This window comes from Dendrobates tinctorius, unplaced genomic scaffold (genome assembly GCF_039654945.1).
Source record: "Dendrobates tinctorius isolate UK_male_01 unplaced genomic scaffold, ASM3965494v1 ptg000257l, whole genome shotgun sequence".
Classification (NCBI taxonomy): Eukaryota; Metazoa; Chordata; class Amphibia; order Anura; family Dendrobatidae; genus Dendrobates; species Dendrobates tinctorius.
This window is the reverse complement of record NW_027361924.1, coordinates 3,384,396-3,402,790: the sequence shown is the minus strand read 5'-3', so window position 1 is coordinate 3,402,790 and position 18,395 is coordinate 3,384,396. Positions and strand designations below refer to the sequence as shown.

At 40.1% G+C, this 18,395-nt stretch overlaps 1 protein-coding gene across 5 annotated transcripts in view; it reads right to left on the bottom strand.

Annotated features, from left to right (window-relative positions):
• Positions 1-18,395, bottom strand: part of CACNA1H (calcium voltage-gated channel subunit alpha1 H) — a 256,461-nt gene that overhangs the window by 222,193 nt on the left and 15,873 nt on the right. For all 5 annotated transcript variants that reach the window (XM_073558450.1, XM_073558454.1, XM_073558453.1 and 2 more), the window contains exon 2: positions 15,585-15,718. In XM_073558450.1, the coding sequence (XP_073414551.1) occupies positions 15,585-15,718 (134 nt within the window). The remainder of the gene's footprint in view (positions 1-15,584; positions 15,719-18,395) is intronic.

Sequence of the window (18,395 nt, the reverse complement as noted above, 5' to 3'; positions counted from 1 at the left end):
AAAGCAGCCGATCATCCACGGACGCCATATACCCCAAAATGTGAGATTGCGCATCGCGCTGCTGTGCGAGCTCCTGCTGGAGACTGACTAAGAGAGGTGCATGCGCTGGGTCAGCGGTTTGCAAGGCGGAGAGCCGGGTGTCCATGGACTTCATGAATGACATGATACGGGTCTGATTTTCCCTTAGGAAAAGCAGTTCCTTTTGAGTGGCCGCCGCGGCACCGGCGGGGTCCATGGCCTGATGATACTGTAGTGCTGACGAAAACTATGTCAGAGAGTGGACCCTCTGGATCGCGGATCCGGAGCCCCCGGGTCGAGCACACCAGGTGAAGACCGACCCCTATACAGGGACCGTTTGGGGCAGGACCACAGAGGACGGAGGCGCGACAGCCGGAACCAAGAGGGACGGCTCCACGAACAAAAGGCCTGGGGAAGCAGCGGACAGATATACTAGCAGGGACAGGTGGCTCAGGGAAGGACTCAATACGGAATGGCAAGAGGAGGAATCAAGGCGAACTGGAGACAGGGGACGGCACATGGAATGGAAGAAAAGGAGAGCCTGGACAGACTGGGGAGAGCGGGGAGGACGACACAGAGGAAGGCAGGAAGGATAGGCAGAGATAGGACTAACTACAGACGAACTGTAGGGGCCAGATTGCTACACAATCATCAGGCGTCCTCCTAACAGCGAGGACGCCTGAAATATACCAGCCCCCGGAAGTGCGTGCACCAGGCCAGCCCCTCAGCGCCGCCCACAGCTGGAGAGAGAGGACGGGAGGGGGCGAGCGCGTGACAGAGAGCGGAAGCCAGGAGCCGCCGTGAGGGAGCGTGGACGACGGGCGCGAGGCCGGACGGGAGCGCGCAGGTAGGGAAACGCTGCGGTGCGCGCTGCTCTAGAAGGGGCATCGGCGGGCATAGCCACCAATGTCACATCTGTATAGTAATGCCAGCTAGTGTCCACAAAGTAGTGCTATATAGTATCTACATAGTAGTGTCTGCCTCAGAGTCCACATAGCAGTGCCAGCCAGTGTCTGTATAGTAGTGCCAGCCAGTGTCTGTATAGTAGTGCCAGCTAGTGTCCACATAGTAGTGCTAGCTAGTGTCCACATAGTAGTGTCTGTCTCAGAGTCCACATAGTAGTGCCAGCCACAGTGTCTGTATAGTAGTGCCAGCTAGTGTCCACATAGTAATGCTATCTAGTATCCACAGAGTAGTGTCTGTCTCAGAGTCCACATAGTAGTGCCAGCCACGGAGTCTGTATAGTAGTGCCATATAGTGTCCACATAGTAGTGTCTACCACAGACTCCACATAGTAATGCCAGCTAGTGTCCACAAAGTAGTGCCAGCGAAAGAATCCACACACTACTACAGAGTCCACATAGTAGTGCCTGCTACAGAGTCCACATAGTAGTGCCAGCCACAGTCTGTATAGTAGTGCCAGCTAGTGTCCATATAATAGTGCCAGCTACAGAGTCCACATAGTAGTGCCAGCTAGTGTCCACAAATTAGTGCTAGCTAGTGTCCACAGAGTAGTGCCAAGAAAGTGTCTCCATTACAATACACTCGGTTCTTCCATATCAGTGACTACACGGTACCACATTATAGAACAAGCCATGGAGCCCCCAGAACAGTGAATGATACATTGCCGCATAGCAAAACCAACTCAATATCTTTATACCAGTGACAGCCACAATGCCATCATCACATTAAGAACCAGTGTACCCCCAGAGTATTGCAAACCGCAGTGTCAAAAAGGCGAATGTTCCCGTAATAGAGCTAGTCACTGTGCCTTTATAACTGTGCCAGCTACAACGCCCCATTAGTCGGTTTCCGTGACCCTATGATAGAACCAGGCATTGGGCCCCCACGACATTGACAGCCACACTACCCCCATGATGGAGCCAGCCATGGAGCTCCTATAATAGAGCACGATACATGGCATCCATACCCGTGCCCGTTACAGTGCCCTCTGGATATCATTATTCGGATCTCATGATTTCTGTATTCAGTATTGCAGTCATTAGATAATAGTTGTACTTCGCTATGGAATATGATGTTGCCTGAACAATTAGTGATAATCACAGTGATTGGCGCTCGGGCGGCGCGCACACCATGAGCGGTATTATTTCCCAATATATATCTGAATGGGCATTGTATTGATTTTCCGAGCCTTGTTCTATACATCGCAGCAATCAAGCTATTGTGGTTATTTTCTGCTTCGGCGGATCGTCGCTCGCTGTCACCGCTGATTGCCATTCTCCTTGCTCTTGTGGGGATGTGATTTTTTTTTTTCTTCTGGTATCAGTTTGTCCTCATTTCTGTTGATATGGGAAGAAGATTTCTCAGAAGACTTAAAAAAACTTTGTTTCAAGCAGTGAACTTGTCAAGGTATGATACGGTGTACAGGCCGTATGGAATATATTTAAAGGGAAAATGTCACGTATTAATGCTCAACTAGTGAGGGTAATGGTGTCTTCTACACTGCACCGACCCCTCAACAAATTTGAAGACTAGGGTTGTACTCGAATAGCTAAACTTGTCAGGGAATTCCACTTGGCTATATAGTTAATTTAGTTAGAAAAAGACACGCCGTCAACTTTAACCGAGGAATTCACAATGACAAAGTAACAAAGACATGAACAGAATGAAAAGCCCCTCATCTCTAAGTCAAAGTGGTCCCGATTGGATTCTGAGCCCCAGGATCAAATTAATAATTACAACGACAGGCAAAGTTATGAAGTGTTTAGGGACAAAACACATTGTAACCTATCAGGTCAAAGGAGTGATGACAGCTGCAATAGAGGAGCTGTAAAGTAGGCGGGAATAGCACACACTGTAACCAATCAGGTCAAAGGAGTGATAACAGCTGCAATAGAGGTGCTGTGAAGTAGGCGGGAATAGAACACACTGTAACCAATCAGGTCAAAGGATAGATGACAGCTGCAACAGAGGAGCTGTGAAGTAGGCGGGGATAGAACACACTGTAACCAATCAGGTCAAGGGGCTAACAGCTACAGGAGAGAAGCTGTAAGGAAGGAGGGGACAGAACATACTAACCAATCAGGTCAAAGGAGTGATGCCAGCTACAAAAGAGGAACTGTGAAGTAGAAGGGAATAGAACACACCTTAACCAATCAGATCAAAGGAGTGATAACAGCTGCAAAAGAGGAGCTGTGAAGTAGGCGGGGATAGAACACACTGCAACCAATCAGGTCAAGGGACTAACAGCTGCAAGAGAGGAGCTGTAAGGAAGGAGGGAACAGAACATACTAACCAATCAGGTCAAGGGAATGATGACAGTTGCTGGAGAGGAGCTGTGGAGTAGGAGGGACTAGATTACAATATCACCAATCAGATCAAGGAAATGCTAAAAGCAGCAGGAGATGAGCTATAAATATGTGGGAATAGATAACAATGTAACTGTCATAGAAAATATTACAAATCTTTGAGGTCCCTCATATCCCCCTCCCTATTTTCTTTCATCTACCATTTGTCATGAGGAGTCAGGAGTTAGCACTCCATGCTGTCTTTATCTAAAATGCAATGTATAGCTATGTGAAGCAGATTAATTAAAATGTGAGGATTCCTCTTTATGTCCAGGTGACTGAAGAGGAGGTATATTGTCCACAGAGAGAGACAGGAAAAGGTAATTAGGATATAAGGGGATCAGAGAAGATCTGACACCCTTTACAAATAGCCATGGTCACTGCAGTTACAATAGCCCAACAGACAGTATGTCTCTGGAAGAAAATATAGAATATTGGAATTTCTATCCATCCGATATTAATGAGACGTACGTTTTCAGCACCGGGATAACTAGGCAGAAATACATTTACCGGTATTTTCTCTCAATTATAACCCCCACCAAAAGGACCCAAAGCCACAGGGGCCATATAACCACCAGCAGCTAGGTCCTGTTTGGTCTCTAAGCGTAGATAAAATTCGGATACAGAAGATGAAAGCAGTCTTGAACTTCTGTGATTGCACTATGAAGAGTTCTGACATAGCCCACAACCAGGCCCATGTGAGGTCATTACAGGGGGGTGTGTGGGTGGGACTCATGGTGTTATAAAAGATCAATTTGAATTATCATCAGCGTTCGTGCAGAGAGCTACATATCGTGTAGGCAAGGACCCTGTTATCGACGGCCAAATCGACGTGCTCTCCTTTGGCTAAACTGAATCGTCCCTGCGATCGGTGTAGTAAGTTCTTCTGTTAATTCCTTTTATTTTATGTAACTGTTTATGCTTTATTGTTTTGTCCCCCTTGTAAAATATTTTGTAGATTTTTCTAAAACACTGACTCCCTTTGGATTAAATATAAAATGTAATAGTTCTGTTCCTTTTGTTCTGTAAACTACGCCTCAAAGCCATAAGCTCCCGTACTGTGTCCATTCGGGCGAGACAGAGTGGTGGTGGCGCCAAGTAGACTGGGGTTATCGGAAAGCTGGCTGTGACCGTACCGGGGTGTAAACACATATTCCCTGTGTTGGAATCCGGAGGTACGCTCATCGTTAATTTTCCGATAGCAGGCCTAGTGGGGCGAACAGGCTGTGACCTTCTCCATTGATCATCGGCCATTCATGTAATTGTCTGGATGATAGGGGGCAGCAGAGAGCGGTTTGTTCCAAAGATCATAGCAGGTGGTACCCGTGACCTTCCTGGCCTGTGATACTGTATCAGGGATTTGTGGGATTAAGAAACTTCTGACAAATTAATATCCCTGACAGTAACCAATCAGATCAAGGGAATGATGACAGTTGCATGAGAGGAGGTGTGAAATGGGAGGGGATAAAACACACTGTAACCAATTAGGCCAAGGGAATGACAGCTTCTGGAGAGGAGGTGTGAAGTGGGAGGGGTATTGAACACAATGTAACCAATCAGATCAAGGGAATAATGACTGTTGCAGAAGAGAAGCTGTGAAATAGGAGGGGATAAAACTCAGTGTAACCAATCAAATATGGGGAATGATGACTTGCAGAAGGGGAGTTGTGATGTAGGAGGGGATAGAACACACTGTAGCCAATTAGATCAATTGATTGATGATAGCATCAGGAGGAATTGTGAAGTGGGAGGAGAAGGAACACAATTTAACCAATCAGGGAAAGGAAATGTTGAAAATGAGAGGAGAGGAGTTAAGGAGATATTTTCATCTCCAAGATCCTATCCCAATATGTAGTAGGTGTAATATTAATACAATTATCAAATATCTCCAATTAGAAATGTATTATAGTTTTTCTGATTCACTATGCCTCTTTGCTAATGTACAGGCATTGCAGAATCTTGGGTATCCATGTTTATGTCCACTGATATAGTGACAGCTAGTTAGATAGTTGCTAGAGTTTGTAACCATCGATACCTAAGGTCCTGCAGTTCCTGCAAAGGAAAGTGGCATCATAGCGCATCAAAAACACTATACCACATTTGTAATTGGAGATATTTGCTAATATTATTATTATTATTCCTACTACATATTGGGATAGGATCTTGGAGATGGGAATACCCCTTTAAGTAGGGTTGGGATAAAATACACTGTGACCAATTAGATCAAGGGACTGATCACAGCAGCAGGAAGGAATGTGAAGTGGGAGGAGAAAGAGCACACCATAACCAATCAGATCCAGGGACTGACGACAGCAGCAAAGGCAGAATTGCAAAATAGGGGGTAATAGAACATTCTGTAACCAATCAGGATGAGAGGAGTTGATAAAATGCTATAGGATTTTTACAGGAAGAAAAGGGTGAAGTGGTCAAAAGTGATGTTGAGAAGGCTGAACTTTTAAATTCCTATGCTGCGTTTGTGTTCTAAGAAAGCAATTGTAACCTCAACTGATCCTCACGGTGCCATCGGAGGAATAAAAGAATCCACACTATCCATCAACAGAGAGATGGTGAGGGAACAGTTAGCTAATTTAAATTAATTTACATCTCCTGGTCCAGATGAATTACATCCTAGGGTACTGTAAGAGTTAGCTGAGGAAATTGCAGAACCACTAGCCAGAATATTTGAAAAATCCTGGAGAATAGAAGAAGCACCAGAAGATTGGAGAAGTGCAAATGTTGTCCATATCTTCAAAACAGGAAAGAAGACGAAGCCAGGAAATTACAGGCCAGTGAGCCTTACTTCTATACCAGGAAAGATATTTGAACAAATTACTAAACAGCATGTATGTAAGTTTTTGGAAAAGAATACAATAATTAACCAAACCAGCATGGGTTTGTAGCAAACAAGTCATGGGACTAATATAATTTTATTCTATGATGGAATCACAGACTGGGTGGATCAGGGAAATGCAGAAGATATAGTATATCTCAACTTCAACAAAACATTTGATAAAGTATCTCACACTATCCTTATTGAAAAAATGACCAAGTATGGGATTTAGAAAGTTACGGTTATGTGGATTCATAACTGGCTCAGTTATCGCACTCAGAGAGTGGTGATTAATGGTTGCCCACCCATTTGGAAAAGTCTTTCAACTAGTGGGGTACCACAAGGCTCTGTCCTGGCCCCAGTCTTGTTCAACACTTTAATAAATGAAGGGAACTGAAGGTAAACTAATCAAGTTCGAAGATGATGCAAAGCTAGGGGGGATAGCTAACACTAGAGAAGACAGAGAACGGATTCAGAAGGATCTAGATAGGCTTGAACAATGGGCAGCGACTGATAGACAGTGTGATGCAGCAACAAAAAAGGAAAACACAGTTCTAGGATTTATTAAGAGAAGCATAGTGTCTAGATCATGTGAAGTAATTATCCCCCTCTAGTCCTCCTTGGTCAAGCCTCATTTGGAATACTGTACCCAGGTCTGGGCCCCACATTTTAAGAAAGCCATTGAAAAAATGGAGCAAGTTGAGAGAAGAGCTACCAGGATGGTGAGTAGACTGTAGAGTATGTCCTACGAGGAACAGTTAAAGGATCTAGGAATATGTAGCTTGCAAAAAAAGGCTAAGAGGAGACTTAATAGCTGTCTACAAATATCTGAAGGGCTGTCACAGTGTATAGGGATCATTATTATTCTCACTTGCACATGGAAACACGAGAAGCAATGGAATGAAACTGAAAGGGAGAAGACACAGATTACATATTAGAAAAAACTTTTTGACATTGAGGGTGATCAATGAGTGGAACAGGCTGCCACGAGAGGTGGTGAGTGAGTTCTCCTTCAATGGAAGTCTTCAAACAGAAGCTGGACAGACATCTTGTCTGAGATGGTTTAGTGAATCCTGAGCAGAGGGTTGGACATGATGACCCTGGAGGTCCCTTCCAACTCTAACGTTCTACGATTCTAAGTGGGTGGGAAAATAGCACAGAGTATCCAATGAGATGAGGGTGAAGACAACAGCAGGAGAAGAGCGTATTGACCTTGTGAGAGGCAGTGACCTGTACATTGTTAGCTAGGAGGAAACAGCATAAAACAGGACAATTTCCAGGTAGGATTGAAACAAACAGGATTAGCGGATGAACCTATGGCGGCCCAGCGTGTGGCTAGGTGTCCTGTATCACCTCATTTGCAGCCTTTTTCCTAACACCTCTGTGTTCATTGTAATGAACTCATGAAGCCAAGTGAATAGGCCAAAGAAAAGCGGCGCATTCATCACTCTTGTGCTGGCGCCATTTACTGCAGAACACAAGCCACTTATTATGTTGACGTTCAAGCTGTTAAAGATCTGCAATTACCCCACAATGCACTGGACCCGCTCCTCGCCCGCTTGGTAATTAGTAACTTGCTTCTGTGTTTAAGCACAGGATGAATGGTGAGGAGCGGGCACACAACGCCTCCACGGACAACGCTTCAGTAAATGCGGAAAATATTTAGATCATCTGCATCTGTCATGGAGGCCGCAAACCCGAGAGCGCAGATGAAACAGTCGATTGGAGCAAATCATAGATTTTGGGGATTTTTTTAAATCTATTTTTGCATTTTTTTGTGTTTTTGTAAATGTTAGTTTTTGTGCATTTTACAGTTGTGGCCAAAAGTATTGACACCCCTGCAATTCTGTCAGATAATACTCAGTTTCTTCCTGAAAATGATTGCAAACACAAATTCTTTGGTATTATCTTCATTTAATTTGTCTTAAATGAAAAAACACAAAAGAGAATGAAGCAAAAAGCAAAACATTGATCATTTCACACAAAACTCCAAAAATGGGCCAGACGAAAGTATTGGCACCCTCAGCCTAATACTTGGTTGCACAACCTTTAGTCAAAATAACTGCGACCAACCGCTTCCGGTGACCATCAATGAGTTTCTTACAATGCTCTGCTGGAATTTTAGACCATTCTTCTTTGGCAAACTGCTCCAGGTCCCTGATATTTGAAGGGTGCCTTCTCCAAACTGCCATTTTTAGATCTCTCCACAGGTGTTCTATGGGATTCAGGTCTGGACTCATTGCTGGCCACCTTAGAAGTCTCCAGTGCTTTCTCTCAAACCATTTTCTAGTGCTTTTTGAAGTGTGTTTTGGGTCATTGTCCTGCTTGAAGACCCATGACCTCTGAGGGAGACCCAGCTTTCTCACACTGGGCCCTACATTATGCTGCAAAATATGTTGGTAGTCTTCTGACTTCATAATGCCATGCACACGGTCAAGTAGTCCAGTGCCAGAGGCAGCAAAGCAACTCCAAAACATCAGGGAACCTCCGCCATGTTTGACTGTAGGGACCGTGTTCTTTTCTTTGAATGCCTCTTTTTTTCTCCTGTAAACTCTATGTTGATGCCTTTGCCCAAAAAGCTCTACTTTTGTCTCATCTGACCAGAGAACATTCTTCCAAAACGTTTTAGGCGTTTTCAGGTAAGTTTTGGCAAACTCCAGCCTGGCTTTTTTATGTCTCGGGGTAAGAAGTGGGGTCTTCCTGGGTCTCCTACCATACAGTCCCTTTTCATTCAGACGCCGACGGATAGTACGGGTTGACACTGTTGTACCCTCGGACTGCAGGGCAGCTTGAACTTGTTTGGATGTTAGTCGAGGTTCTTTATCCAACATCCGCACAATCTTGCGTTGAAATCTCTTGTCAATTTTTCTTTTCCGTCCACATCTAGGGAGGTTAGCCACAGTGCCATGGGCTTTACACTTCTTGATGACACTGCGCACGGTAGACACAGGAACATTCAGGTCTTTGGAGATGGACTTGTAGCCTTGAGATTGCTCATGCTTCCTCACAATTTGGTTTCTCAAGTCCTCAGACAGTTCTTTGGTCTTCTTTCTTTTCTCCATGCTCAATGTGGTACACACAAGGACACAGGACAGAGGTTGAGTCAACTTTAATCCATGTCAACTAGCTGCAAGTGTGATTTAGTTATTGCCAACACCTGTTAGGTGCCACAGGTAAGTTACAGGTGCTGTTAATTACACAAATTAGAGAAGCATCACATGATTTTTCGAACAGTGCCAATACTTTTGTCCACCCTCTTCTTTATGTTTGGTGTGGCATTGTATCCAATTTGACTTTAGGACAATTCTTTTTGTGTTTTTTCATTTAAGACAAATTAAATGAAGATAATAATACCAAAGAATTTGTGATTGCAATCATTTTCAGGAAGAAACTGAGTATTATCTGACAGAATTGCAGGGGTGTCAATACTTTTGGCCACAACTGTATGTGTATTTTTGTAAATATTATTGCCTCTTGTGTATTTTTGTGAATCCCTCTACATTTTGTGTGTACGTTTGAACACTTCTTCATATTTTTGCACATTTTGTGGTGTGTTGAGTATTTTTGTATTTACTTGTGCAATTCTTATTTTTTTATTTGCGTATTTTATGTGTATCTTTATTAGTCTTGTGAATTTTAGGTGCATCTTTTGCAATTTATTTTGGAATTTTTTGCACATTTTTTTAAAATATATTTCTTGTTCATGTATTTACATTCTGTACGTACTGTTCCATATATTTTTATTTTTTTTTGTATATTTGTGTCTTTATTATTGCTATTATATTATAATTGTGTATCTTATCTGTATTTTTATATATATTTGGGGATTTTTTTGCACATTTTATAGCTTCTGTTTTTTCTCTATCGTATATCGTATGTTGTTTTTTATGTTTTTTGTGCATTTATATATATTTTCCTTGTATCGTCCGTATTCCTTTATATTTTGTATATGATGTATATTTCTGTCTTTATCACATATCTAATATATAATTACCAATAAACTCTGTCACACACTTCCGGCGCTTGTGTTGCTTCCACAATGCAACGTGACCGGAAGTACACCGACCGCCATATTGGAATACCCAAGTTATGGGTATTCCGATATGGTGGCCGGGATTCATATCCCCCGCCAAGCCGCGCGTGCACCGCTCATTGGCTGAGCTGCCCGCCGGCTGAGCCGATGAGCTGTGCCGTGTGGGATTCAAATCCCCCGCCATAGCTGCCGCATTCTCATTGGCTGAGCCACCGGTCGGCTCAGCCAATGAGCGTCGCATGATTCAAATCCCCCTCCAAGGCGCGCGGCACCGCTCATTGGCTGAGTCACACCAAGATGCGCGGCTTTGGCGGAGGATTCAAATCCCGCGCGGCACCGCTCATTGGCTCAGCCGGCAGGGCGGGGTATTCAAATCCCCCATCAAGGCAGCGCGGATGTTCATTTCACCGCACTCCCGATACAATAGCATCGGGCCTATTTCTAGTATATATATGTTATAATCATGTATATTTTTTTCACATTTCATAGCTTGTGTTTGTTTATTGTATATATTGTTTTTTCATACGGTACTTCTTCTGCATGCATAGACATTTTTCTGTACCTTTCCATATGTCTTTATATATTGTACATTTTTATGTATATTTTTGTCTTTATTATTTGCATTTTTTATATTCCTTTTTACCTTGCGGATCGTATGTCTATTTTTGTATATTTTTATGCCTTTTCGTTTTTCAATTGTATATACAAGTCATATATTTATATGTTTTATGTGCATTTTTGCATATTTTTTACTTTGTGCTTTTGTGTATTATTTTTGTGAATTGTCTTTTTATTGTATATTTATGTATTCTTGTCTTCTTTTTTTTCAATCTTTTATTTTTTTTCTGTGTGTGTGTGGTATTTTTACATAACCGAATGGCAGCTCGGTAATAAACAACTCCCCCAGTCAGTTCACTAGTCTCTCTGCCTTTCTCACTGGCACAGACATCGTGTCCTCTTATGGCAATCAGAATGTTCTCTGGAATTTACAGTCGGAATTAAGAAGACAGAAAAACACAACAGACTTTACAGGACGGTGACTAAGCGGCTACGGGGTCATATCACACACAAACGCCTAAGACCCCACAAACAAATTAGTGCACCCTATTAGACCTTTCATTGGCTGTAATGTATGTGTGACCGCAGAGTGTGCCGTGCCAGACATCAGACCTGGCAAAGTATCACAGGGTAATGCAGCCAATATTGCTGCTGCCATACTCTACACTATATAGTGAAGCGGATCTTACAGCTCGAAGTCTCCAGTAGTCCAACTTCTAAATCGTCCCAGTGCCAAGACAATGCCACAATCACAAATCACAAGCAGAAAACGCTTTAATGGATCTGGGCTGTTCTGCCACTGTGACCGGACTGTCACCAAAGACAGCAAGAGGGAAGACAGACACATGTATCATTAACCTATAAACTGCACCGACCGTAAAGGGAGAGATTGGTAAACGAATGGCCAGAAAAAGATCGTGAAGTATTATAGTAGTTATATTCTTGTACATAGGGGGCAGTATTATAGTAGTTATATTCTTGTACATAGGGGGCAGTATTATAGTAGTTATATTCTTGTACATAGGGGGCAGTATTATAGTAGTTATATTCTTGTACATAGGGGGCAGTATTATAGTAGTTATATTATTGTACATAGGGGGCAGTATTATAGTAGTTATATTCTTGTACATAGGAGCAGTATTATAGTAGTTATATTCTTGTACATAGGGGCAGTATTATAGTAGTTATATTCTTGTACATAGGGGCAGTATTATAGTAGTAATATTCTTGTACATAGGGGGCAGTATTATAGTAGTTATATTCTTGTACATAGGGGCAGTATTATAGTAGTTATATTCTTGTACATAGGGGCAGTATTATAGTAGTTATATTCTTGTACATAGGGGCAGTATTATAGTAGTTATATTCTTGTACATAGGAGCAGTATTATAGTAGTTATATTCTTGTACATAGGGGCAGTATTATAGTAGTTATATTCTTGTACATAGGAGCAGTATTATAGTAGTTATATTCTTGTACATAGGGGGCAGTATTATAGTAGTTATATTCTTGTACATAGGAGCAGTATTATAGTAGTTATATTCTTGTACATGGGGGGCAGTATTATAGTAGTTATATTCTTGTACATAGAGGGCAGTATTATAGTAGTTATATTCTTGTACATAGGAGCAGTATTATAGTAGTTATATTCTTGTACATGGGGGGCAGTATTATAGTAGTTATATTCTTGTACATAGGGGCAGTATTATAGTAGTTATATTCCTGTACATAGGGGGCAGTATTATAGTAGTTATATTCTTATACATAGAGGGCAGTATTATAGTAGTTATATTCTTGTACATAGGCGCAGTATTATAGTAGTTATATTCTTGTACATAGGGGGCAGTATTATAGTAGTTATATTCTTGTACATAGGAGCAGTATTATAGTAGTTATATTCTTGTACATAGGGGGCAGTATTATAGTAGTTATATTCTTGTACATTGGAGCAGTATTATAGTAGTTATATTCTTGTACATAGGGGGCAGTATTATAGTAGTTATATTTTTGTACAAAGGGGGCAGTATTATAGTAGTTATATTCTTGTACATAGGGGGCAGTATTATAGTAGTTATATTCTTGTACATAGGGGACAGTATTATAGTAGTTATATTCTTGTACATAGGAGCAGTATTATAGTAGTTATATTCTTGTACATAGGAGCAGTATTATAGTAGTTATATTCTTGTACATAGGGGGCAGTATTATAGTAGTTATATTCTTGTACATAGGGGCAGTATTATAGTAATTATATTCTTGTATATAGGAGCAGTATTATAGTAGTTATATTCTTGTACAAAGGGGGCAGTATTATAGTAGTTATATTCTTGTACATAGGAGCAGTATTATAGTAGTTATATTCTTGTACATAGGGGCAGTATTATAATAGCTATATTCTTGTACACAGGAGCAGTATTATAGTAGTTATATTCTTGTACATAGGGAGCAGTATTATAGTAGTTATATTCTTGTACATAGGAGCAGTATTATAGTAGTTATATTTTTGTACATAGGGGGCAGTATTATAGTAGTTATATTCTTGTACATAGGGGGCAGTATTATAGTAGTTATATTCTTGTACATAGGGGACAGTATTATAGTAGTTATATTCTTGTACATAGGAGCAGTATTATAGTAGTTATATTCTTGTACATAGGAGCAGTATTATAGTAGTTATATTCTTGAACATAGGGGGCAGTATTATAGTAGTTATATTCTTGAACATAGGGGACAGTATTATAGTAGTTATATTCTTGTACATAGGGGCAGTATTATAGTAATTATATTCTTGTATATAGGAGCAGTATTATAGTAGTTATATTCTTGTACAAAGGGGGCAGTATTATAGTAGTTATATTCTTGTACATAGGAGCAGTATTATAGTAGTTATATTCTTGTACATAGGGGCAGTATTATAGTAGTTATATTCTTGTACATAGGGGCAGTATTATAGTAGCTATATTCTTGTACATAGGGGCAGTATTATAGTAGTTATATTCTTGTACACAGGGAGCAGTATTATAGTAGTTATATTCTTGTACATAGGGGCAGTATTATAGTAGTTATATACTTGTACATAGGGGCAGTATTATAGTAGTTATATTCTTATACATAGGAGCAGTATTATAGTAGTTATATTCTTGTACATAGGAGCAGTATTATAGCAGTTATATTCTTGTACATAGGAGCAGTATTATAGCAGTTATATTCTTGTACATAGGAGCAGTATAATAGCAGTTATATTCTTGTACATAGGAGCAGTATTATAGTAGTTATATTCTTGTACATAGGAGCAGTATTATAGTAGTTATATTCTTGTACATAGGAGCAGTATCATAGTAGTTATATTCTTGTACATAGGAGCAGTATTATAGTAGTTATATTCTTGTACATAGGAGCAGTATTATAGTAGTTATATTCTTGTACATAGGAGCAGTATTATAGTAGTTATATTCTTGTACATAGGAGCAGTATTATAGCAGTTATATTCTTGTACATAGGAGCAGTATTATAGCAGTTATATTCTTGTACATAGGAGCAGTATTATAGCAGTTATATTCTTGTACATAGGAGCAGTATTATAGTAGTTATATTCTTGTACATAGGAGCAGTATTATAGTAGTTATATTCTTGTACATAGGAGCAGTATCATAGTAGTTATATTCTTGTACATAGGAGCAGTATTATAGTAGTTATATTCTTGTACATAGGAGCAGTATTATAGTAGTTATATTCTTGTACATAGGAGCAGTATTATAGTAGTTATATGCTTGTACATAGGGGGCAGTATTATAGTTGTTATATTCTTGTACATAGGAGCAGTATTATAGTAGTTATATGCTTGTACATAGGGGGCAGTATTATAGTAGTTATATTCTTGTACATAGGGGCAGTATTATAGTAGTTATATTCTTGTACATAGGAGCAGTATTATAGTAGTTATATGCTTGTACATAGGGGGCAGTATTATAGTAGTTATATTCTTGTACATAGGGGCAGTATTATAGCAGTTATATTCTTGTACATAGGAGCAGTATTATAGTAGTTATATTCTTGTACATAGGAGCAGTATTATAGTAGTTATATTCTTGTACATAGGAGCAGCATTATAGTAGTTATATTCTTGTACATAGGAGCAGTATTATAGTAGTTATATTCTTGTACATAGGAGCAGTATTATAGTAGTTATATTCTTGTACATAGGAGCAGTATTATAGTAGTTATATTCTTGTACATAGGAGCAGTATTATAGTAGTTATATTCTTGTACATAGGAGCAGTATTATAGTAGTTATATGCTTGTACATAGGGGGCAGTATTATAGTAATTATATTCTTGTACATAGGGGCAGTATTATAGTAGTTATATTCTTGTACATAGGAGGCAGTATTATAGTAGTTATATTCTTGTACATAGGGGGCAGTATTATATTAGTTATACTCTTGTACATAGAGTTAAAGCAACACCAGCATTGTTCAAGTGTATGGACTTTCTAATGAATTCCTCAGCAGATCTAACTCCTTAATTTGGTTGTATGAGAAAAATATAGATTTCTTATAGAAACAGCTATTTTTGTCTATAGACTTGTCTTATATTGTACCTTGATCTCAGTTATGTGAATGGAGTGAAGCTGGTATATCGCACATAAGGAGAGGAGTGGTGCTGTTTCCACAAAAAAGGAATCATTTTTTTCGGTCTTATACCACAGCTATAACCGTCCAGTTAATGATATACCCAATGACTGTGGTTACTTATAGACCCTTTCCCAATACCTAGGAGATATCTACATCACAGCAGTAGAGGAGCTGACATCCCTCCAGACATGATTTACTACTCACCCAGCCATGACGATAAAAAAATCCAGTCTGTTCCACGTGTCTCCCAGGTAGCACTTCTGCCCAAAGATGCCCAATGCTATCATCTTAATGACCATTTCCACCGCAAAGAAAGCGAAGATGAAGCCATCAAATGCCTGGGGCGGAAGAGAAAGACAAATCTGTATTACCATTGATGCAATTTACTTCTAGAAGGCCAACTTCAGTTATTTCCTATGAGACAGATACACCTGCACGGCCCAGTGCACCCATCACACCGCAGGCAGATAACAATTAGGCGCAGATTGCATGTCGGCTCCTGTGTGCATCTCCTCTTTGCTGGTGGTGGTCGGCGAACATGAATGAGAGGATGAATGAGAATGGGGCCACGGTACACAATATAGCTGAGACCCCTTTTAACTTCCATGGAGTAACATCTAAGTAACAAATAAGGTGTCATATACATTCCCTAGTGATCCGAGACCCCAAAAATATGTGACCATTCTTTGCTTCCACTCTTTTCTTCTTTCCCCTTTCTCTTCCTTCCATCCACTCTCCCTCCCTTCCTCCTTTTGTTCCACCATTCCTTTCCTTCCTTTTTTGTTCCTTTACCCATTTTCCATTCCTTGTTTCCATTGCTTTCCACTTCTTTCATTTTATTAATTCCTTTCCCTTTCCTTTTTCTCCTTCCATCCGTTACTTCTGTTCTTTCCTTTTTCTTTCCCATTTTTTATTTTTCTGTTCCTTTACCCTTCCTTCCTTTTTCGTTCCTTTCCCTAGCTTTCCATTCTTGCTTCTTTCTATTATCTTTTTTGTTTCTTTCCTCTTGCTTCCTTTTTGCCTCTTTTCCCTCCCTTTCTTCCTTCTTCTTTTCTCCTTCCTTTCTTTATTTCTTCTTTAATTTTTCCTTTTTTTCCATTCTTTCTCTATTCCTTTACCCTTCCTTTCTTTTTCGTTCCTCTCATATACTTCCCTTCTTCCTTTTTTGATTCTTTTACTGTCCCTACTTGCTTGTTTCTTTCCCATTACTTCTTTATTTCCTGTTCTCCTTCCTACCTTTCTTGATTCTCTCGCTTTCCTCCCTGTTCTCCTTCCTACCTTTCTTGATTCCTCCTTTCTTCTTGCCTTCTTTCCTTCCTGTTCCCCTTCCCTAGTTTCTTGTTTCTTTAGTTTTCCTTCCTTCCTGTTCTCCTTCTTTACTCTGTTCTTTACTCTGTTCTTTCCTTTTCTCTTCCTTTTTTCATTTTTTTGTTCTTTCCTTTCTTCCTAAGTTGACTGCTGATCCTACATTGATTTTTCCTACACTTTATAGAATTGTCTGTTTTTCACCGGCGCTCGTTAGGTTTCCACCAGTAGCGCTTTCTGATTGACTTTCTTGCTAGAGAGACTCTTGTAGTAATACAATGTTTCCCTTCACTGCCTCCAGCTTGAGGTGACACTATTAGTGACACCCTGGATATGGGGATCGCCACAATCCTGGAGTAGAGACACAGACTGGATAATCCGACTAATGAAGAACATTCTATATATCTACAAAGCCACAGAAAATCCTCAGAACTGTATACATTATAGGACCTACACCCATAAACCAAAAGGTTAGGTGTTGTCCTGCCTTAACCACTCACAAAATTACATTGGTGAAGTTTCAGAACGATCTGACCCTTTGGCACTGCTTAGAGATTTCTGCACCAAGAGCCCTTGGTTGTAATGGCATTTTACTTAGAATATTCTGCTTTAGGAAGAGGAATCTCTGAGCAGTGCCAAAGTGTTTGATCCCTTCATGGAGCCCTATCAGAATGGAAATTTATGGTGGTCCCCAATTACACACTTTACATATGTCATCTATAGAAATATTTAACCCTTTGGCACTACGCAGAGATTTCTCTTACTGGAAATCAGACATAAAATGTTAAATTAGAGAGCCTTTCAATAATTTAAAAAAAAAACCCCTTCTTTTAGAATATTTTGTGAGTAAGTAGAGATATCCGTGCTGTGCCAAAGGGCATGATCTCTCTATAGAGTCCTATATACAAGTAAGAAGATGGCAGGGGTAAAGTGTATGATTTGGATCTTATACTAATTTCCAAAAGGAAAGTGATCAGATCCTTTGGCACTGCTTAGAGATTTCTGTTACTCAAAGGTCAACACAATACTCTGAGCAATGTGTCATTTAGAGCAATGGCTCTTAGCCCAGAAATCTCTAAGTAGTGCCAAAAAGGTCTGATTTCTCTACAAAGACCTATAATTATGGAAATCATATTCACACTTGTGTCTAGAACTCCGCAGAGTTCAGAACCTTTGGCACAGCACAGAATCAAGCATGAAGACTCCTTTACTTAAAATATAACGTTAGATTTTTGGTAAGAGAAACCTAAGAGCAGTGCAAAATGGTCTGATCTCTTTACCAGCACTTAGGACTCTTTAGAGAGATTAGACCCTTTGGCACTGCTTAGAGATTTCAGATATTTAGTTTTTTATCTAAAGGCTTTTTATCTAATGATATTAGGTAATATTTCCAGTAAAAGAAATCTCTGAGCAGCGCCAAAGGGTTTGATGTCTCCATAGACACATGTGAAGAAAATACTGAGGAAGTTTTTGATCTAAGACCATCACTAATTTCCAATTTTTTTTTCTTACCCTTTGGCACTGCTCGGAATTTCTTTTTTTTTTTTCTACTAGAAATATGACATGAAAGTTAAGACAAAATGATCTGACTGTCCCTTTGCTTAGAGTTTGATGTCAGTTTTCCACTAAAAGAAACCTCTAAGTAGTGCCAAAGGGTCTGATTTTCAGAATGAATAGGGTTCTATAAAGATGATTAGACCCTTTGGTGCC